At 35.8% G+C, this 19,452-nt stretch overlaps 1 protein-coding gene across 20 annotated transcripts in view; it reads right to left on the bottom strand.

Annotated features, from left to right (window-relative positions):
* The window catches only part of IKZF1 (IKAROS family zinc finger 1), a 134,454-nt gene that overhangs the window by 90,219 nt on the left and 24,783 nt on the right, over positions 1-19,452 (bottom strand). For all 20 annotated transcript variants that reach the window (XM_074198264.1, XM_074198268.1, XM_074198272.1 and 17 more), the window contains exon 3: positions 10,588-10,707. In XM_074198264.1, the coding sequence (XP_074054365.1) occupies positions 10,588-10,707 (120 nt within the window). The remainder of the gene's footprint in view (positions 1-10,587; positions 10,708-19,452) is intronic.

The raw sequence follows: 19,452 nt of genomic DNA, 5'->3' as shown, positions 1-19,452 counted from the left end.
GGAAGCCTTCCACATATCACACAAAGCCTCCTGGGGAAGGAACCAAGATGTTCAGTGCTTCACTGGAAGCATTCTCCCTGGTGATTTCACTGGAAATCGGTAGCCTGCAGCCACGTACCCCCAGGAGGGAAGTACTCCCTTGGCAGGGTGCCTTGGAAAGACACACCCCATCCTAGTCTCTGAAAGATCTCTCCAGCTGAATTCTAAAGTACTATTCGTTTTCAGTCCTGGTTACACTAAATTCTTGTTTCAATTCTACAAAATGGGATGAGGGAGTAAATGTAGAGGAGAAATGATGTGGGAAGAACACCTGCAGCCATTAAAAATTAGTTTTGTTTTCTGTTTCCATTCCAAGGATGGCCTCTCTTAGTTTAAAAATCATAAGGAAGTCACTTATTTATTGGCAACCCAAACAGTGACTTTTCTGATATAAACAACTGCCCCTTGGGGGTGCTTAGTCCAAACTCATTTCACAAGGGCCAGTTAAGTAGTCATCAGGAAGAAATAACTTTCAATCTACAATGTTGTGGAAAGTACTCATTTGAAAAGGTGCTTTAGCACTCACTCCATCTTCTTGGGGATATTGCAGGGATAGAGGTATGCTATCGAAATCATATACAGCTTAGTGATCTATGGTTGTCATAAAAGGCAGGCTTCATTTTCATTGTACTTAAAACAGTCTTTGAAATCAAATCGCTGGAAATACTTCAAAATAAAGCGCCCTTCCCCCCCAAAGAAAAATCCCATTTCTGCTGAAATCCAACAGCAATAAAATAGCTACAGTAAAGAAAGATGAAAAGAGCTAATCAGGTTTAACTCTATCCATTCGAATGGAGATTCTAGATGATGTCTGAGCTTACAAGATGATCTGGACCAATTCTTTAGTCCTTTCACAAGACTGTTCTCCTGCAAGGGAGAGAGGAAGTTGAGATGGGAAGGGAGGGGAGAGGGAAGGACAAGGAGGAAGGAAAGATTGACCTTTGTTTTTCTTCTACATAACTACCCACAGAATCTTCCCTTTTCAATTTGCAAATGCAGATGTCAGGACCTTCAAAATGCACTGAAGCACACCTTTGGAGTTGGTGATAAATTTCTGTTATCCCACAAATCCTAACTGGCAAAGAGGTTTAAAAATTTGTGCAGATATTCTGTGGTCATTTATGAAATTCAGTTCCTGTTAAAACCTTGAACAAAACTAGGCTTATCTCCCACACGGCCGTAGCCAGACTCAACCACTCACCACTCAGTTATTGAACACTCTGGACCGAGTATAACTTCCTGTGAGGTGACTGTTGCCTCAGGAGAGCAAAATATCGAAGGAAACTTTACAGAGTAATCATATTGGACTCCCCTGGTTTGAAACTTTCTACTTTGCATAAAAGAAAATAGAGAAGTTCTGTGTGTGTGTCTGTCTTCTTCTGGGTTATAATTACACTTCTCATACCAGAAAAGGTCCTGACCAGATAGGAGGACAGGTGGTAACTGGAAACCACAGTTAAAAACCTTTGGGTGTGTTGTGTGTTGGTGTATGTTTGTGTGAAATACAATATGTATTTCATTTCTTTCTGAAACACAACCCCCCAAACTAAGAAGGAAAGTTAACGGAATATCTGTTGGCTGCTTGATACACAGAACTGGCTATGATTCCCATGTTGATAAAATGGAGGAAAAAAAAAGAAAATGAAGATAGCTAAAAATTACAGACTCAAAATAAGATTTCCTGTTATTTTTTTTCTTGAAGATTTATATTTTAGATAAGTTGTAAAGGTCAAAACTAAACAGAGTAAGTTTCTGAGGATAAAAATAGGTAACATTTCAGAGCTAATGTTTGCAATATGAACCTTTGTGAAAACAAAATGAAAGTGGAAGGTGAGACTGGAAATATAAGAAAAGGAAAAAAGTCATCTTTCTGTGATAAATTTCATTATTAATCCAATACCTAGAACATTGCTAACTAACTTAAAGAACCCCACTAAATTTAGGATGTACTGACAGCCTTATGTACATCCAAAGACTCTATCTCTAAAAATATACTTTATTTCAGTCATTAAATTGAGAAATACATAACCTGAATTTTTTTGAAAAGCTAGAATTAAATGACAAGACTTGCTTTTTATATGTGACCTTGGTCAAGTCACTTCACTTTTTAAAGCTTTATTTTCCTCATCTGATTAGAATATTTTCTGAAATTAAGACAAAAGGAAGGGCAGCTAGGTGGTGCAGTGGATAAAGCACGGGCCCTGGAGTTAGGAGGACCTGGGTTCAAATCTGATCTCAGACACTTAATAATTACCTAGCCGTGTGGCCTTGGGCAAGCCACTTAATCCAGTATGCCTTGCAAAAACCTAAACAAAAAAAAAAAGACAAAAGGAAGCCTGATGATAGTCCCTAACCAACTACTGCCAACTATTTACTTAAATAAAATACTTAAGTATTTTACACTTAGCAGAAAAGGGGTAAAATTGGTCTACAAAGAATTTCTCTTTCTAATGCATAGCTACCATGGTTTCATTAAGTCATCATTTTATAACTAGAAGGTATACTAGGGATCCTTTAGTCTAATCTTTTTGTTTTATAAATGAGGAAACTTAACTCACACGAGTAGTAATTAGAAAAGGGATTTGTTTAACTTGTACACTAGGGGAAAAAAAGGTTAGGAAATGCTTATCAGACCTTTCAAAACCATAAAAACAGATTTACCCTAGAATATTTTCTTTTATTTTAATTTTTATTGTTGCCTACTGGTGATCAAAGTATAATTCAGCAGCCAATCAAATGCATGCTTCTTGTGGGCTTGGGGCAAGCTTAGTGCTACTGATCCTCTGCTGTCTCTAGGTCTGCTGCTTTTTCTAAGTCATCTTGGGGTGCCCCCTCAGAATCTGAAGAGGTTTTTTTTTTTAATGTTATATCGTTCATGCACCATAAACACTTTTGTAACTCTTCACTAAGGTGTTCTCAGACTGGTCACACGGTCATATGATATGAGGCATGTTGATGACTTTTATATTTTAGATTTTAAAAACTGTTATGATTGGGCCAGGGTGAGTCAATATGAACCATCCAGTGATGATGCTAAATTTTAATTTTTACCTATCCCACTCATTCTCTGGAGGTAAATCAATCTCTCTGTTTCAACTTTTTGAAAATACGAATTGTTCCTTATTAGGTAGTTTTAAAAGTATACATTAAATTTAACATGTATAAAACAACCCTACATTCATCTCCATTCCCTTTTGAAACTCCTGCTCTCAAAATTTTTTTTGATGCTCTTTCCCCTTATTTTCTCTCTCCCTCTCTCTTTGTTTGCTTCACTAGTACTCCCTCCAACTCCCTGCCCTACCAAAAAAAAAATTCGTCCTTTTAAAGTTTGAATAAAACAAAGTCACACAACTGGCTACATCAAACTATCTATTCATCTTAATTTCTCCCAAGATAAAACCTTTGAGGAAAACTTGTCTCAATAAATTTGAGGCAAAATGAATGTTTTTTGGAAATGCCAAATGATATAAAAATCATGTTAAATTAAAAATTGGGGGGGAAATCAAGGGAAAAAAGCCAAGTTCTCTTTTTTTTTCCTTCCCCAGTCCTTACCTCTCAAAGCCCTGTGATGAAAATGAGCAGATAATGAAAAAGGGAGGTAAGCCTAAGCATTCTCACAAACTGTTTTCAGCTATTCCTCTTAAGAGGGATTATTGTTCAGAAAACTACTATCTTGGAGTATTACCCTCTCACCCCTCCCCAGGTCTCTGCCTACTTCTAGGTTGAGAAGGCTTTGGGATTGAAACATGTTTAAACTCTATTGAAGTCACTACTGAGATCCTGCTAGATAATGCTTTCTCCCTCACTAGAACTGGGTTTATCAGAGCAGAAGAGATGTATTTCACAGATAAAGACAACTTCCTCTAACTGCTGATTAGATAAGCAGGCTCAGTATCCGTATTCAGAAGCCACACAGCCAAAGCACGCTGCTCTTCTCCCTCCAATGTAGCCAGAACTCAGGCCTTTCTCTTTCCATTATGAAAAACCAAGGACCTAGCATTTTCTTTGTAAGCCTCCCTTCTGCGTAACACGAGTGTTTTGACAATAGATATTCGCCCTCCTTCCAGGCTCCACTCCTCAAGGCAATAGCTTTCTTAAGGGCCCAAAGTAGAGAGAAGGCTGATATTCTTAACGTGAGATCTCAGTACTACTGAGTATTTTTTTTTTTCCTTCTACTGAACAGATCAGAAAACGGAATGTTCCGGATGTTCACCCTATCAATTCTCTGCTTTCCTAAGAACAAAATCTTGAAATCAATCCTTGTATTTTCTTATTCTAGTAAGGAGAATCAAGTTCTAATTTAAAACTATAAGAATTGGGCTACCTGGGTTTTCCAGGATTTTCAGAATTTCTAAATAAGAACTATCATCCTTCAGGAATGTTAGTTGGCAAGAGATGAGCAGCCGTAAAGTCACGGAATGGGGTAGTTTTAGCACAGTGAAAGCAATGTCCATCGCAACACAACGCCACCACTCCAATGGGCAGGACAGGTGAAGAATGGACGGATTTCAAAAGTTTACCCAAGCCATTGTTGTGTGGAAGATGACAGTAACACGAGAAGGTAGAAGGGATATTTTGTGTTACCATGAAGCATAAATATGCATTCATAAATAACATTATATAGCTGTTTCCTTGTTATAGTTTCCACAACAGTTTGGTGACTTGGAGTTCTCTAAGGCTGACTTGCCTAGAGTTTGAGAGCCAGCATGTACAAAGATAGGTCTTGAAATCAGATCTGCTGGACTAGAGGCCAGCTATTTATCCAATAAGCCATGATTCTGATGCAGTTTCTATACAGAATACAAACATGTATACATATATACAACACTATGACCAGCAATAATAGTTCACTTTAATATGAATTTAAAATTTATGAAGCATTTTCCTCACAACAATTCATTTCAGATCCTCCAAGAAACTGGAACTAAGCCAGTAAAGTGGCATTATGTACAAGTTTATCATTTCACAGCTAAAACTCCCATTCAGGGACTTGATATTAAATTAAGTGAGTTTCTCCCCTTACAACACCACCTTACCCCATATCCATATTGTTTCCTATTTTTCTTAAAAAAAAATAACGCTTTCTATTCTAACTGAGAAATGTTAAGACGCTTGTTACCTGACAACTGGAGTTTGGGTTTTTAGACATTTTCTTTGAGAGTTTAAAAAATTATATCTAGTTAGTAATTCTAACTTCATTCTATGAAAGATATTTCTTATAATTGATCATCATTTCTACCCACAATCTAAAAGCTTCATGATAACATCAAGAACATGTTCTACTTTTATACTCTAAATATTCTAAAAGATGAATAAATTTAGGACTAACAGCTGTCTAAGTGGTCACCAATTCTTCTTGGCTTTAAGCAGTATCACACAAAAACCACCTCAGAAGAGTTTTTTTTTAACACAAAGAAAAAAATATTCAGTCACAGTTAGTAAACTTTTCATTCAATTCAATCCAATCAATATCTATCAAATAGCCATCTCAATCCTGAACAATTAACTTTCACTGTCAGGCAATTCTTTGCATCTGCCACAAATCCATTATGCAGCAATATAAACCATCTTTTCCTTTTGTGCAGATTTGGTTAAAAACAGGAGAAAATGGATCATCTTCCTTTATAACCACCCTCTCTTAGCTTTTCTCCTATACAAGGCGTAAGAAAACACTTTGCTTGATCTTTTTGTAGGCCTTTTCCCCATTTCTTCACTTGGAGGTTCTTGGATTTCAATGTAGGTTTCCCTATTTCCCTTTTCATTTGAGAGTCCAGATTAGGACAAAGTACTACACACACATTTTTACCTGTTTGGTTAAAATATCTATCAGTTAAATTATCTATTGTCTATCAATTAAATGGTCCCTCTGATACAGTTTCTCCTAAGAAAGGATGAATGGACATCAACCAATTCAATGTATTTAACTAAATAGGACAAAGTTTGTACTTTGTACAAAACTTTACACTTGCTAATGTCAAGATAAATTATAATGACCAAATCTTCTAGAAAGAAAAATTATTTTGACTGTATTTGATGCTTTTAAAGTTGTGGGTGATTGGTACATCCATCTGCTCCCATATTTGTCTGGATTTAATCTTCCATGTAATTTTTTTAGGATTTTGCAAGGCAAATGGGGTTAAGTGACTTGTCCAAGGCCACACAGCTAGGTAATTATTAAGTGTCTGAGGATGGATTTGAACTCAGGTACACCTGACTCCAGGGCCGGTGCTCTATCCACTGCATCACCTAGCAGCCCACAATCTTCCACACAATTTAAGGGATATTACTAGCCCCCAATAAAACCAAGCATGATACCAATTTCTATCAAAATTCAAGACTTTGTCCAATTTCTTTCACATTTTCAATTCTATCAAATCTGCCCAATTCTCCAAAAGAATTCTCCATTCTCTTTAAGAATGACTACCGGTATCTCTGAAATGAATTTGCTCTTAGAAATGATCTGAATATCAATAAAACCTGGAGTTTTTCACTGGAACATCTTCTACAACACTTAATTTTCCATTTCCCCAGTTTGTAGTTCTCTTTGATTTTTTGTTCACGTGACCTTTGTTCATGTGATCAGACATTTAGATCTAAAAGGGACCTTAGCAACCAACTCCCTCATTTTACAAATGAGCAAACAGAAGCTCCAAAAGTTTAAGTTATTTGTCTATGCCACACATCTAATAAGTTTCAAAGAATATCCAAATAAACTTCTAATCTTTTTGGTACCCTTAGTTAATACTTTTCTATCCTTCAAAGTGAGAAGGTAGTTTCTCTCAAAAGATTAATTTTCTATTTCCTTTTTTTGCGAATTGAATTGCTGATTTTTGGCTATTTTCCATTTTCTCACAATTCCTTGCTTTTTAAAATAAGAATAGCTTACATTTTCATAGTAACTTAAGATGACAAATCACTTTCACTTTTATTATCTATTTTGTTTATGTGATATTCTTGAATGGTAGGTAGTACAAGTATTCTCTCATTTTACAAAGGAGAAAATTAAGACAATCAGATTAGGTGACTCACATGGGTTCAAAATATTGACTTCCCAAGGATAGGATAGAGAAATTGGACTACCTCCCCAAGAACCCCTTCCAAATAAAACATCTGGTAATTTGTCAAAGTTTACCCAGCCAAAAAATTTTGATGTCTTGGATCAAACTCAGGTGTTCAGTAGAGTGTTAAGAATTTTGTATTTGAAGGCAGGAGACTAGGGTTCAAAATCAAGTATGTGGACTTAGACAAGACAAAACTTTCCTGCTCTATAAAATGAGAAAGTTGGATCATCAACTCTAACTCAATCCATCTCAAATATATCCTCCATGCCTAAACCCTATAATTTTGAAACTCTGTTATCAGTGTTCCTGATTTTTCATCTCTGAAAATAATTTTCATTTTATTGATTCTATAACTTCTTTCTATTATCATTACATTGTAGAAGAAATTAATAAGTCATAAAATTTTTTTAGAAGATTTCTATGTTTAGTTTGCCAATTTTTCATATGCTTGATTTATCCAATTTTATTTCTTTTAAATAATTTCTTCCAATAAACCTTAATTATGCTACTTTTGAGTCATTTTCAACTATCTTCTTCTCTTCTTAATTCACTTCCTCAAGCTTCAGATTACCATGCCCTCATATTTCTTGAGTTCTTTTCACAGAGCTGCCAATCATGATAATTTTTGTTTGCTTCTATGAACTTCAAAATTATTTTCTCTTAACATTCCATGTGTCCAGACCCTATCTGCCCTGAAAAAACCCCTTATTTTCTCCATAACATCTAATATTAATCTGTCTAAAGGGATTAAAAAATCACAGGATGAAAAAAATATGAATGAACTTCAGTTTGCAGTAACTGAGGTAATAATTACAAGAATGAATCCAAGTGGCACAGAAACAGACAGAGACAGAGGCACATATACAAAGACAGAAAGATAGACAGAGATATAGATAAATAGAGACAGAGAGGGAGAAGAGAAGAAATAGAAAGGAAGAAAAGAAGGAAGAAAGGAAGGAAAGAAGAAAAAAGTGAAGGAGTATACAGAAATGTTTTAAATGTTAAAAACCTGATAACCAACTTTATGAAAAGTATGAATTTCTGAATGAGTCAGCAGAATGAAACTATTAAATACAATCGAGTTTCATTGGCTGAATAGCACTAAAAACTGAACAAATTCATTTAAAAGCCTGGTTGGTCTTGAATAGTGAGGGCAAATTTCCATGCTTAAAACAACTTCTTCAGTAAATGACTATGTTCAATCTATGCTGACTGGATCTTTACAAGGGTTACACATCAGTCATTGCAATTGCTTTATAGGCCAGAAAAGTAGACTTATTCTTTAAAGACTTTATAAAAATGGATTGAGTTATCTAAACAGATAGAAGTTGTATGTGTGATTTCCTTGGTGCAGGGGACTCTCAACAATTTAGTCTTAGAGCAGAGGTGTCAAATATTCTATGTCCCTGCTGCACATGGCCAATATTATTTCCAATTATTGCCTAAACCAGATTAACATCTTAAAAATTGAGAAATATTTAATGAAATAACTTGAAAATAATAAAACGTGGATAATATTAAAATGGAGGTAAGTCAATAAGTCACCTGCAGGGTCCCTCATGTATGTTTTAGTGGCACTTCCAGCCATTTCTCTTTGAGTTTGACATCTCTGGCTTAGAGTACTGAAAGATTAAGGTGAGAGTCACATATCCCTTAAGTGTCTGAAAATATAAAACATTCTATGAATGGGTATATTTATAAAAGCCCACATTTTTTTATTTTTTACTTTTTGCTTTCAATCTCTTCCCCACACCCATTTAGTTTTCTTAAGTATGGTGACTTAGGATCATAAATTTACAGCTCAAAAGAAACTCCTGAGATCATTAAAACCCCCTCATGAGAGTCTGATTTGTCAAAGATCACACTGGAGTAAGAAGCAGAGATGGATTTGAATCCAGGTCTTTTGATTCCAAATGCAATATGTTCTCACTGAACCATGTTGCTCCTTTAATATTAATGTGATATGACTAATTTTTTTGAAGCAAAGTTTCTCAGTTATGAAAATACTTGGTCTACTTATGGTAGCAGGAGGGAAGGATATCTGGTCTATGAGGAGGCCACGACTACTCAATTATTTCATTCTATGGACCTAAAGAATTCTAAAATTTACTGTACTGCACTGTGCTCTTTCTTCACTCCTGTCCCTACTTAGGGCTTCTTGCCCTCTGCCCCTCACCCAAAACCCAACAAAACCCTTCTAGGTGAAAGTAGAATTATGTGGAGACACCCCACCCCCACCCACTACCCCCATCCTCCTAGTGGGGATTTTCCTTGAGATCTCTGGAGCCAAGAGAAAGGACCTTTACACCATTTGTCCATCTGCCCAGGCAGCCCCCCTCATGTCCATTTCTATCCTTCCATGTTCAGTAGGTATGTCTGTACCCGGTCCCTGCCTGTCACCTGCCTCCTCCTGTTTATTTGTGCAGGCCCTGATGTGTCTGTACATCACCTGTTCTTCCATGGTTCAGACCTGATTTCCAGGTGACTGACACCATGTCCCCAAGAGTTCCCCTTTGAGCTCATTTCTCTGTCCCCCTCCCTGTGTCTTTGTACCATGTGCCAACCTGTCTCCCTTCCTCCTTCACATTCTTGGGCAAATCTGCATTCTATTAAAAATCAACTTTAGTAGAGGCATGTGGAATAATCTACCTGCATACAGTGAGAATTATCTAAAGTGTGTGTACTCTTCACCAATATGATGGAAATAACACAGATCTAGATTTAAAATATAATGATAATCAATCCTTTTTCATACCTTAGTTGGCTTTTATTCTCAGGAAGATGACCCATAGATGACTATTACCACTTTAGATACACTTCACCTCAACCTAAAATCATCTGAATCAGATTGGATTTTTTTTTTGCACTTATACTTAGCTCATTAGCAGAGATGGACCCAAGGAGGAAGATGTTCATTTCTTAGCAGATGAGAAAGTGTCATAATATTCTAAGACATTCTATCAGTATGATGTTGAGACTTCTTATCATTTAGAGACACTGGTGATACTTGTATTAAGTTTTGATTACTTACCTAAGTCACAAATTTCTGAAGTTTGCCTTTGCATGACTCAAGCCTCACAGATTTATGACTTCTTATCTTACACCTTATAAAAAGTGTTCTATTAGTTGTGAGCTGAGCAGTGGAGACTTTCCAATGTGATTTAGAGTTCAAAAGGGTGCTACTTAAAACATATTTTTCAAAGTCAAGACTTTCTCTTGTGCAAATCAGTTCCCAAATTATAAGCATGATTCCACCCTGCCCCCAAATCTTCCACAAAGTATTTTTCAGGGAAAAAATTATGAATTTTAGTAGTTGATCACTAAAGTAAAGTTTTGACCCTAGGCTGCATATACAGGCTAGTCTGGATAGAGTTTTGGGAATAGGAATGTCATTTGGAGGTGAGAAAGGAGAAGTTTTAGAATTACATTCCATAATTGTGGTCAAAAAAGGAATCATGAGAACAATATAGCTGGGAGACTATCTTACCCAAAACTCTTTCATTCTTAGAATTCTGCTGTCCTCCTGAAGTGGTAGAAAGATCTTCTGGTACAGGCATAGGTTCATCTGAATCATCAGGTACATCACTTACTGAAGGACTTTCCTTTCCTGAGAAGATAAAAATATAGCCTCTATTAGAGTAGTTGGTCGTTGCCTCAAAGATTGCCACATTCCCAGTGGCAGAGTGTCTCTGGGCTTTTAGCTTGAAGCATTCACTATGCAACACATAACAATACCTCCATGGGCTATTGCTTACTTATTCTTCAGGACACTCAACTAGGCATCCTGAAAAGACAAGTAATGTTGGGTACTGAAGTACCAGTCTTGTAGCTTTTTCTCACCTTTTTACAATCCTGTAATCTAATTTCTTTGTGGTATAAGAGAGAAGGGAGGAAGGTATAACCTAATGTACCATCAAGTTTCTCTCCTAAATAGCTATGTCCTTTGCTCAATACCTTACCTTTCAAATAGATTTTTATAGCACTGACAATCACTGAAATAAGAAGAGGAAAAACGAGCCAGCCTAGTATATGAGTTGCATATAATATTTCACAAAGAAAAATGTATACAACAAAATCCTATAAAAGTCTCCTTGTATATGAACTACAAAGATGTAGTCTGAATGGTATTATGATAATGTGTATTTAAAGACTGAAGGATCAATAATAGCCTAGAAGGAGGTTATTGATGGAATGCCGTAGACCTCCTCTTAGTCTTAGGCTGTTCAGTATTTCTTACAGTGACATGGAAAAGACATATAGTATATTTATCATATCTATTGATGACATGAAGCAGGGACATTTGATATGTAGAATGAAAGAACTTGAATAAAAAAAAACATCCTGAAAGATCAGAATGATAGACTAAATTTTTTAGATAATTTTTTTTAGGTTTTTTTCAAGGCAAATGGGGTTAAGTGACTTGCCCAAGGCCCCACAGCTGGTAATTATTAAGTGTCTGAGGCCACATTTGAATTCAGATCCTCCTGACTCCGGGGCTGGTGCTCTATCGACTGCGCCACCTAGCCACCCCCCTTTTAGATAAAATTTAAGTGATAAAGGTGAATTTTAGATTGAAAAAAAAATGAGCTCTACAAATATAGAATTAGGGAGGCTGACCTGGAAAATAGTTCATGTGAAAAAGATACAAGGGATTTTCATAAATTAATCAAAATTATTATTATTACATTTGTCTTTTAAAGTCCTTCAACAACTGGTCCATTCCTATTCTTATGTCTTACACTCCACCATATACTCTACAATCTCATGACTCTGGTTTCTTTGTTTTTCCTTGTACAAGATAGTCCATTCCCTGAATTTTCCCTGGATAGCATCTGTGCCTAAACTACTTTTCCTCTTCACCTGGACCTCCTGGTGTCCTTTCTAAAATTCCATCTTGCAAAAAGGCTTTCCTAGTCATCCTTAATTTGAACATCTTTTCTTTGACATTATGTCCAACGTATCCAATATATATATATATATATATACATATATATATGTATATATATATATGTGTGTGTGTATATATATACATATATATATATATATATATATATATATATATATATCTTGTTTATTCATAGGAGACGCTGTCTCCTCCCATTAGACTACAAGCTCCTTGAAGGCAGGGGCTATTTTTGTTTTTATATCCCCAGTGCTTAGCAGAGTGTGTCATGTAACAGATGTTTAATATTTTCTTGTTGATTTGAAATATTATATAACAACTATGTGTCAAGCATGTCTTGATGATGTATAGTGAACTGCATATTGATTTACAGTTAAAAGTAGGATTTCAAAAGGATAATACAAACCTAGGCTGTAGCAATAAATGTCTTTTTAAAACAAAAGAGGCAAGAGTTCTACAGCACTCTGTCCTGGTCAATTCACATCTCCTTCAGTACGTCCACATATTTTAAAAACACTAAAAAGCAGAAAAGAACTCACCAGCATGGGGAGAAAATTTTTTTTAAAAATGCAAAAGAATCAGCTGAAAGAACTACAAGATGTTTAAGACTAGAAAAGGTGAACAAAAAAGATAGAAGAGATGTCTTCAAGAATTTGAAGGGATGTATGTTGGTTGGTCCCAGAGGGCAGAATTAAGGTCATTGAAATCAAAACTGTCCAACTATAGAGTGGGCTGCTTTAGTAGGTAGAAGGGCTTCAAGCAGAGACTTAATGGCCATTGGTTGAACTGATGAAGAAAACCTTCCTATTTCTGGGATATATGAGAGCTAAGGCTGACCCATCTTTAAACTCTCAAGTTCTAAGATACTAGATGCATCAGGATCAGGATGTTGAGGCAGAGAAGGTATCATTGTACTAGGCTCTCACTAGTATCAATCACTTTCATAACTCACTGAAATTCAAGAACTTTCCCAAAACCTCAAGGTAGGAAAGGCAGGTAGTAAAATAATGATCCAATCTCTGACATCACTACAACCTTTCTAAAATAAGCCATCACCCACACTATTTGCAAACCAGCAAAAGTATTTTTAAAAAGTCCACTGCCCATCACAATACAGAATACTGACATTTTAATTGAAATAAAATGCTCTAACATCTCTTATCAGAGTCATGTTAAAGGATTTTGTTGTTGGAAGGCAATGGCAATGTATTTGAATAAAGGAAAGTCAAATGAATTGAGTTCTAGTATCAATTTTGCCATTTGCCATTTCTCTGTGACCATGACCATAGAAAAATCACTGATCTTGTCCACTTCAGTTTTCTCATCTATAGAATGGAAAAGATAAAATATATTCTGCCCATTTCATGGTAGTACATAGTAGGAACTTAAATATTTTTTTAATTTGATTGGGTTTTTCGAGGTCTCCTTTTCTCACTTAGGTTGGAAGCACAAAAGATACTCATGGATTTGATTTCAATACTGATTTTTCCAACGTGGACCAATATGCCCTTCTTTAGAAAGCCCAGTAGTCTTTCATTTCCAAAGGCTCATCATATCCCATGACCTTACTATAACTAAGACCTCCTTAAATAATGCAAATCACCAACCTCAGCCTTCTCAGCAAAAATGACTTTAGGTATGCAGTAATCTAGTTGGCCCATTTGGCACTGAGTGAATTTTGAAAAAAGTGGTTCATAGTACCACAAGGTACTATGAGTCAACCACTATTATTTTCAAAAATTATAATGAGAATGTTTTAGTACTCAGTCATAGAATCTTTGGATAGGTTCATAGGTAAATATAAATAAGTTCATTGGTAAATATAAAATTCACCCCCTAAAGAACAGACTGGGGGTAGCTAGGTGGTGCAATGGATAGAGCACTGGCCCTGGAATCAGGAGTACCTGAGTTCAAATCTGACCTCAGATACTTAATAATTACCTAGCCATGTGGCCTAGGGCAAGCCACTTAACCCCATTTGCCTTGCAAAAACCTAAAAAAAATAAAAAACAGACTGAGGCTAAGTGGCAAAGTGACTTTTCTCAAGGTACAAACCAAATACAATTTTATGCCTTTCCCCATGGTATGGTATACAATAAGTTTTTTTAAGTTTTTATTTTTTTGGTTTTGCATTAATGGGCTTTCTAAAGAAGGGCATATTGATCCATGTTGGAAAAATCAGTATTGAAATCAAATCCATGCCTATGCCTGTATTCATTCAGAAATATATTAAGCTCCTTTTGCATACACACACACACACACACACACACACACACATGCAACACAGTTGCTGGCATTATGGGAAATGCAAAAGAAGTAGGTAAAACTGTTTTATGTTGTGGATAGAGCACTGCATTTAGAATTGGGGAAATGGCTTTAAATTCTGGCTGCCTTTGAGCAAGATAACCTGTTATATGATTTCTTTCATAATAGAAGTTGCAATTTAATGGACCATGGGGGAGAGGGCTTAAAATGTATGTACTTAAAACTAGCAAAGGATATGAGTATGCCATCATTATCATAGCCCCTAAACTCATCTTCCAATAATGCAATATCACAATATATTCAAATAAAGGATTTATCTGTATGAGACAGGGTTAGTCAAGGAAGGCCTTTTGGAAGTGGGAGCGTGGGTTGTTTGACCAACTCGATCAAGGTGATCAAGCATCATAGGTGATATTGTAAATGGTACAAATCATCTGATATATATACATTTATAAAAATACATATACCTTATGGGTATTTTAATGTCATTTTTTCAGAAACTTTTATTTAGTACCTACATTTTGCAGTGCATTGTACTAGATAACAAAAAGAAGTAAAGATAAATTTATCCTGCTTCTAAGTTTATAGTCTATTTGTATATGATAAAATGAAAATGGTTATAAAAGAGAACTGTCACTTTGTCATAACTTTTCAAAGAATATTGAAAGTCTCTTCCTTCATTTATTTTAAATTAAAATAGTCAAATGATCTGAGAATATTTTAAACTTGAATAATCAAATGACCTGAGAATATGAGAATAAAGAATAGCACTGCATACTCCAAGATATGGAGAATATGTTTTATGCTACTCTTTTAGTTCAATAACAACTGTCATATTTTAAGGTAAAATGTTACTGGGTCTATTTAAATGCTCTACACTAGAGGAATTGTTAAAAAAAGGTTAGGAGTATGAGAATTTCCCATGGAAAAGCAAGAGGCCAGAAACTAAAGCATTTTTATGTTATTAAAGATTTGTAGTAATGTGCATTATGTCTACCAATTGTCATGCTTTAAACAGAACTTAAGAACAAAACCAGCTTATAATTTTTATTCAAGTACAACATAAGCTGGGGAAAATTTGAAATTAAGAAAGAGAAGGTCTATGAACCACCTGACCACCTTCCTTTCATTAAAACTATTCACATTTATGCAGCAAGAGATTGTCCCTGTCCCTAATGAATCACAGGTGCCAGGTTAAAGTATATGGTTAAAGCTAAAATAACATTACCCAGTGGTCCAGATGCTCAAGAAATACAAAGGAGCCAATACTATCATTCATTGGTGGAGAAATTAAATACTGAAGATCAGCAAGAAAGTAATGACTGACAGTGTTGATAAGAAAACCCACATTTCCCAGGAGCAATGATCAGAATGGGGTACAGTAGAGTCAAAAAGCAAAAATAATAAATTATCAATATGGAGAAGAAAAACCTATCTTCTCTCCTTTCTGGAACCCCCCAAAAGTGAATAAAAGGGATTCATATGAGAGGGCATCCAAATAAAGAGGATTTTCTCAAGATACTTCAACAACTCAGGTATGAATTTCTCCTGTGTAAGCAAAAAGCTGATCTATATTTTGAAGCCTTGTGAGATTTAGTGCTTTTAAGGAGTCCCTGAAGAAATGCTAAATACTGCAGTTCTCAGTTTCAAATAGTAGTGAGAGCAATTAGCTAAAGACTTGAGGTCTTCAAAATATAACCAGACCCTTTCATATCAGGTGAGAATTATTACTACAAGAGTTACATTTATGATGTATATTTAGCACTTTAAGATTACAAAGAGTTTTACAATAAAAGGATAGATAACATAGAATATTCTATCCAGAGAAAAACTTAGGGTCCCACACCTCATTTTGTATAGAAAGAAAATGAGACTTTAGGACTTGTTTAAGTTGCCTTAATTAAGTGTTTTAGCCAAGATGTTAATCCAGCTCTTTGGATTTCATATCCAAGACTATTGGCACTGCAGAAGAGGAAATTTGGATTCAGTTGTTGGTTGAGTTGGTCTGATAGCTAGTGAAAGGCAAAGTTTCTTATCTTTTATCTCTCTTCCTTTTCTCAGGCAAACTCCTAGAGGAAAAAAAGTGGCTATTCTTCTTGCCTTAATTTCCTCACTTGCCCCTTCACTGTGCAATCTGACCTCTGACCACACCATTACACTGAAACTGATTTCTCTAAGATTACCAAATAATTTCTTAATTGCTAAATTCTGTGGCCCTTTCTCAGTCCTCATCCTTCTTTATCTTTTTTGCAGATTTTGCCCTTGCTGACCACCTCCTCCTTCTCAAAACATTTTCCTTCTTCAACTCTATGACACTCCTCTCCTGGTTTTTCTCTTACCTTTCTGGCTACTATTTCTCAGTTTCCTTTACTTTTAACTCCCTCTCCTTTGAAACAGGTATCCCCTAAAGCTCTGGTATCACTCCTCTTTTTTGTCTCTATCTTCTTTCTTATCTCATGAATTCACAATGGATTCAGTGATCATCTCTAAGCAGTCATAATTATCTCAGCCACAATTTTTCTTCTGACTTCAGCACTCCATCCTCCCTGCTGGACATCTCTACTTGGCTACCCCACAGGAATCTCAAAGTAAACATCTACAAACAAAATTCATTACCTTACCCTCTAAATTTACCCCTCCATCAAACTTCTCTATTTTTATTGGGGCCAACACCATCTTTTCCTGTCACTCAGATTCTCAACCCACAGAATCATCCTCATTATTTTCTTTGCCCCTCTTTTTCAATTACCCAGTTTTTCTTGGACTTCTTTATCTCTCATTCTCTCCACCCATATGGCCACCACCCTAATTCAAGTCTCCACCAACTCTCCTCTAGATTTTTACAACATTCTCTTAACTGCCCTCCCTTCTTCCAGATCCTCTCCATATTGATGCCAAAAGCACACATCTATAATGTCATTTTTTTCTAGTCAAAACTCTTCAGAGGTTTCATACTGCCTCTAGGATAATAAAAAAAAAATTCCTGCTCATTTAAAGTCATGTTCTAACTTATCATTCCAGACTTACTTAATAAAACTCCCCATAGATCCATTCTATTTGGACAAACTATTTATTCCCAAACTAGAATTCTATTACACTTTTAGACCACTTTTATAGGTTGTCTCTCCACTGCCTTCCCGCTTCCCCCACTAGCCTCCTTGGTATGAATGGATTCTTTCCTTATCTCTAACTCTTAGAGTCCCCAGTCTTCTATCCCTACCTTCTACCCCAGGGCCAACTCATACAGGCAGTCTTTACTGATCTTAATTATTAGAGGTCTCTCCCTCCTCAAAATATTCTCTATTTTTTTCTCTGTTACCAATTAAATGAGCTCATTGTAGGCAGGGTCTGTTTTATTTTTGTCTTTGTAACCCAAGCCTAACATAGTTCCATATACATCACAGATTTTTAATAAATAATTGTTAAATCGATCCAAAAGCCAGGAATTGCTTCTAGGCCTTCTAACTCTTAGCCAAGCACTTAATTCTGCAAAAGAATTGGTCCAATGAACTGACGTATTAATTCTAAGCTTCCTAGTCTTCCAGCTGTTGTCTAGAAGAGGGTTTTCACTTGTCTTGCTTAGCCTAAACAGGCAGAACCAGAAACAATGGATGGAAGTTGCCAAGAGGAAGGTTTTGATTAATTGTAAGGGAAAAAAAAAACTTTATCTAACAATTAGAACTGCCTGAAAGTGGTATGGCCTACTTGGGAGCAGAGTGCAGTCTTCTTCAGTGGCAGTCTTCACAAAGAGGGGAGATGCTCATTTAGGGAGATATTGTGGAAGGGTGTTTTTAAAAGAATTAGGTCTAAATATCATACTAATTAGATGGATTCTGGGATCCCTTTCAACTCTAAGATTCTATCATCTTACTTCTTTGTGGCAATGCTAAATTTCAACCTCTAGAGTTCCAGAGATTTCAGTACATGGAACCATCATACACACACACACACACACACACACACACACACACACACAGTGTATGTGTATACAAAACACAAACAATTTTCAACATTGGATCAGTATCCCCATCTCTACTGGACACATTACTTTTTACTGCCATTCATTATCAGAACTTTTAACTGCTTTTTAAAAACAATTTCCAGAACAATCTAAATTACTATGGATCCAAACAAGGCAGATATAATAATAAGATTCTGAATGTCCTAGGTAAAAAAGGTCTCTCCTTATGGTGAGTTGATCTTTCAAATGCATCCAAATGGACTCTGTCATTATGATTTCAATTTAATTAACCCATATATCTCAAGACATAGTCAGACACTACCAATCATGTCTAGACCATGGTTTTCTGATTTTTAAGAGGTATTTCATTCCAGTAGGGTTCCCTGCATTTAATTAAATGTTACCTCTTGAGTGTCACTGAAACTGAGTCTCAACACTTTTATCCATGCTACATAGGGAAAGCACACACCACAAGTCAAAGTGGAATAATGGAAAACAGTGGGGATCATGGTTCTAAAGTACCATGGGCCAGACTCAATCAATAGGAGACTCAGTTAGCAGAAGACACACCAAGGAGAAAGGAAAAATTAAAAATTATTCTCAGTGTGCACAAGTATAAAGGCAAATGCTGATGGATTGCATTGTTAGATATACTTGCATATTTTCAGGGAGAACTGTATTGAATCAGTAAACAGTTTATTGATTTAATAACAGATTATACCTCCATGGCATTTACCAAGCCCACTCCCATACAACACTGTGAAGTAGGTAATCAAAGTCTGAATATATCTTCTTTGCAAGTGAATAAACTGAGGCTCAGAGTAGTTACATAATATGACATAGTTAGTTTGCTTCCCACTACACTACAATCACAATACCTTGTCTAATACTTTGATAGTTTTTGAAAAATATCTGATTCCCCTGAAGGCTCTCATTCCCTTCCTTAAGTTGGTTTCCTTATTGGTTCAGAAATGAAGCATTCATATTCAGCTTCCCAAGTGATTATTCTGAGTTCTGAGTCTTACTCTTCAGATTTCTTTGCTGATGCAGGAAATCATTTGAGAAACCAAAAAGTGGTGCCCCATTAAATTCACCAACCAGCAAAGGGTCAGAACAATACTCCAGGTAAATGTGACATTAATAGAATTCCATTAAATAACTAAAATTAGTTTGGACTATAATTATTCTGTATCTTCCTCTGAAAGAAAAAATTCACCTTTACA

The sequence above is a fragment of the Macrotis lagotis genome, chromosome 8 (genome assembly GCF_037893015.1).
Source record: "Macrotis lagotis isolate mMagLag1 chromosome 8, bilby.v1.9.chrom.fasta, whole genome shotgun sequence".
NCBI lineage: Eukaryota > Metazoa > Chordata > Mammalia > Peramelemorphia > Peramelidae > Macrotis > Macrotis lagotis.
This window is presented reverse-complemented; position numbering and strand designations above follow the sequence as displayed.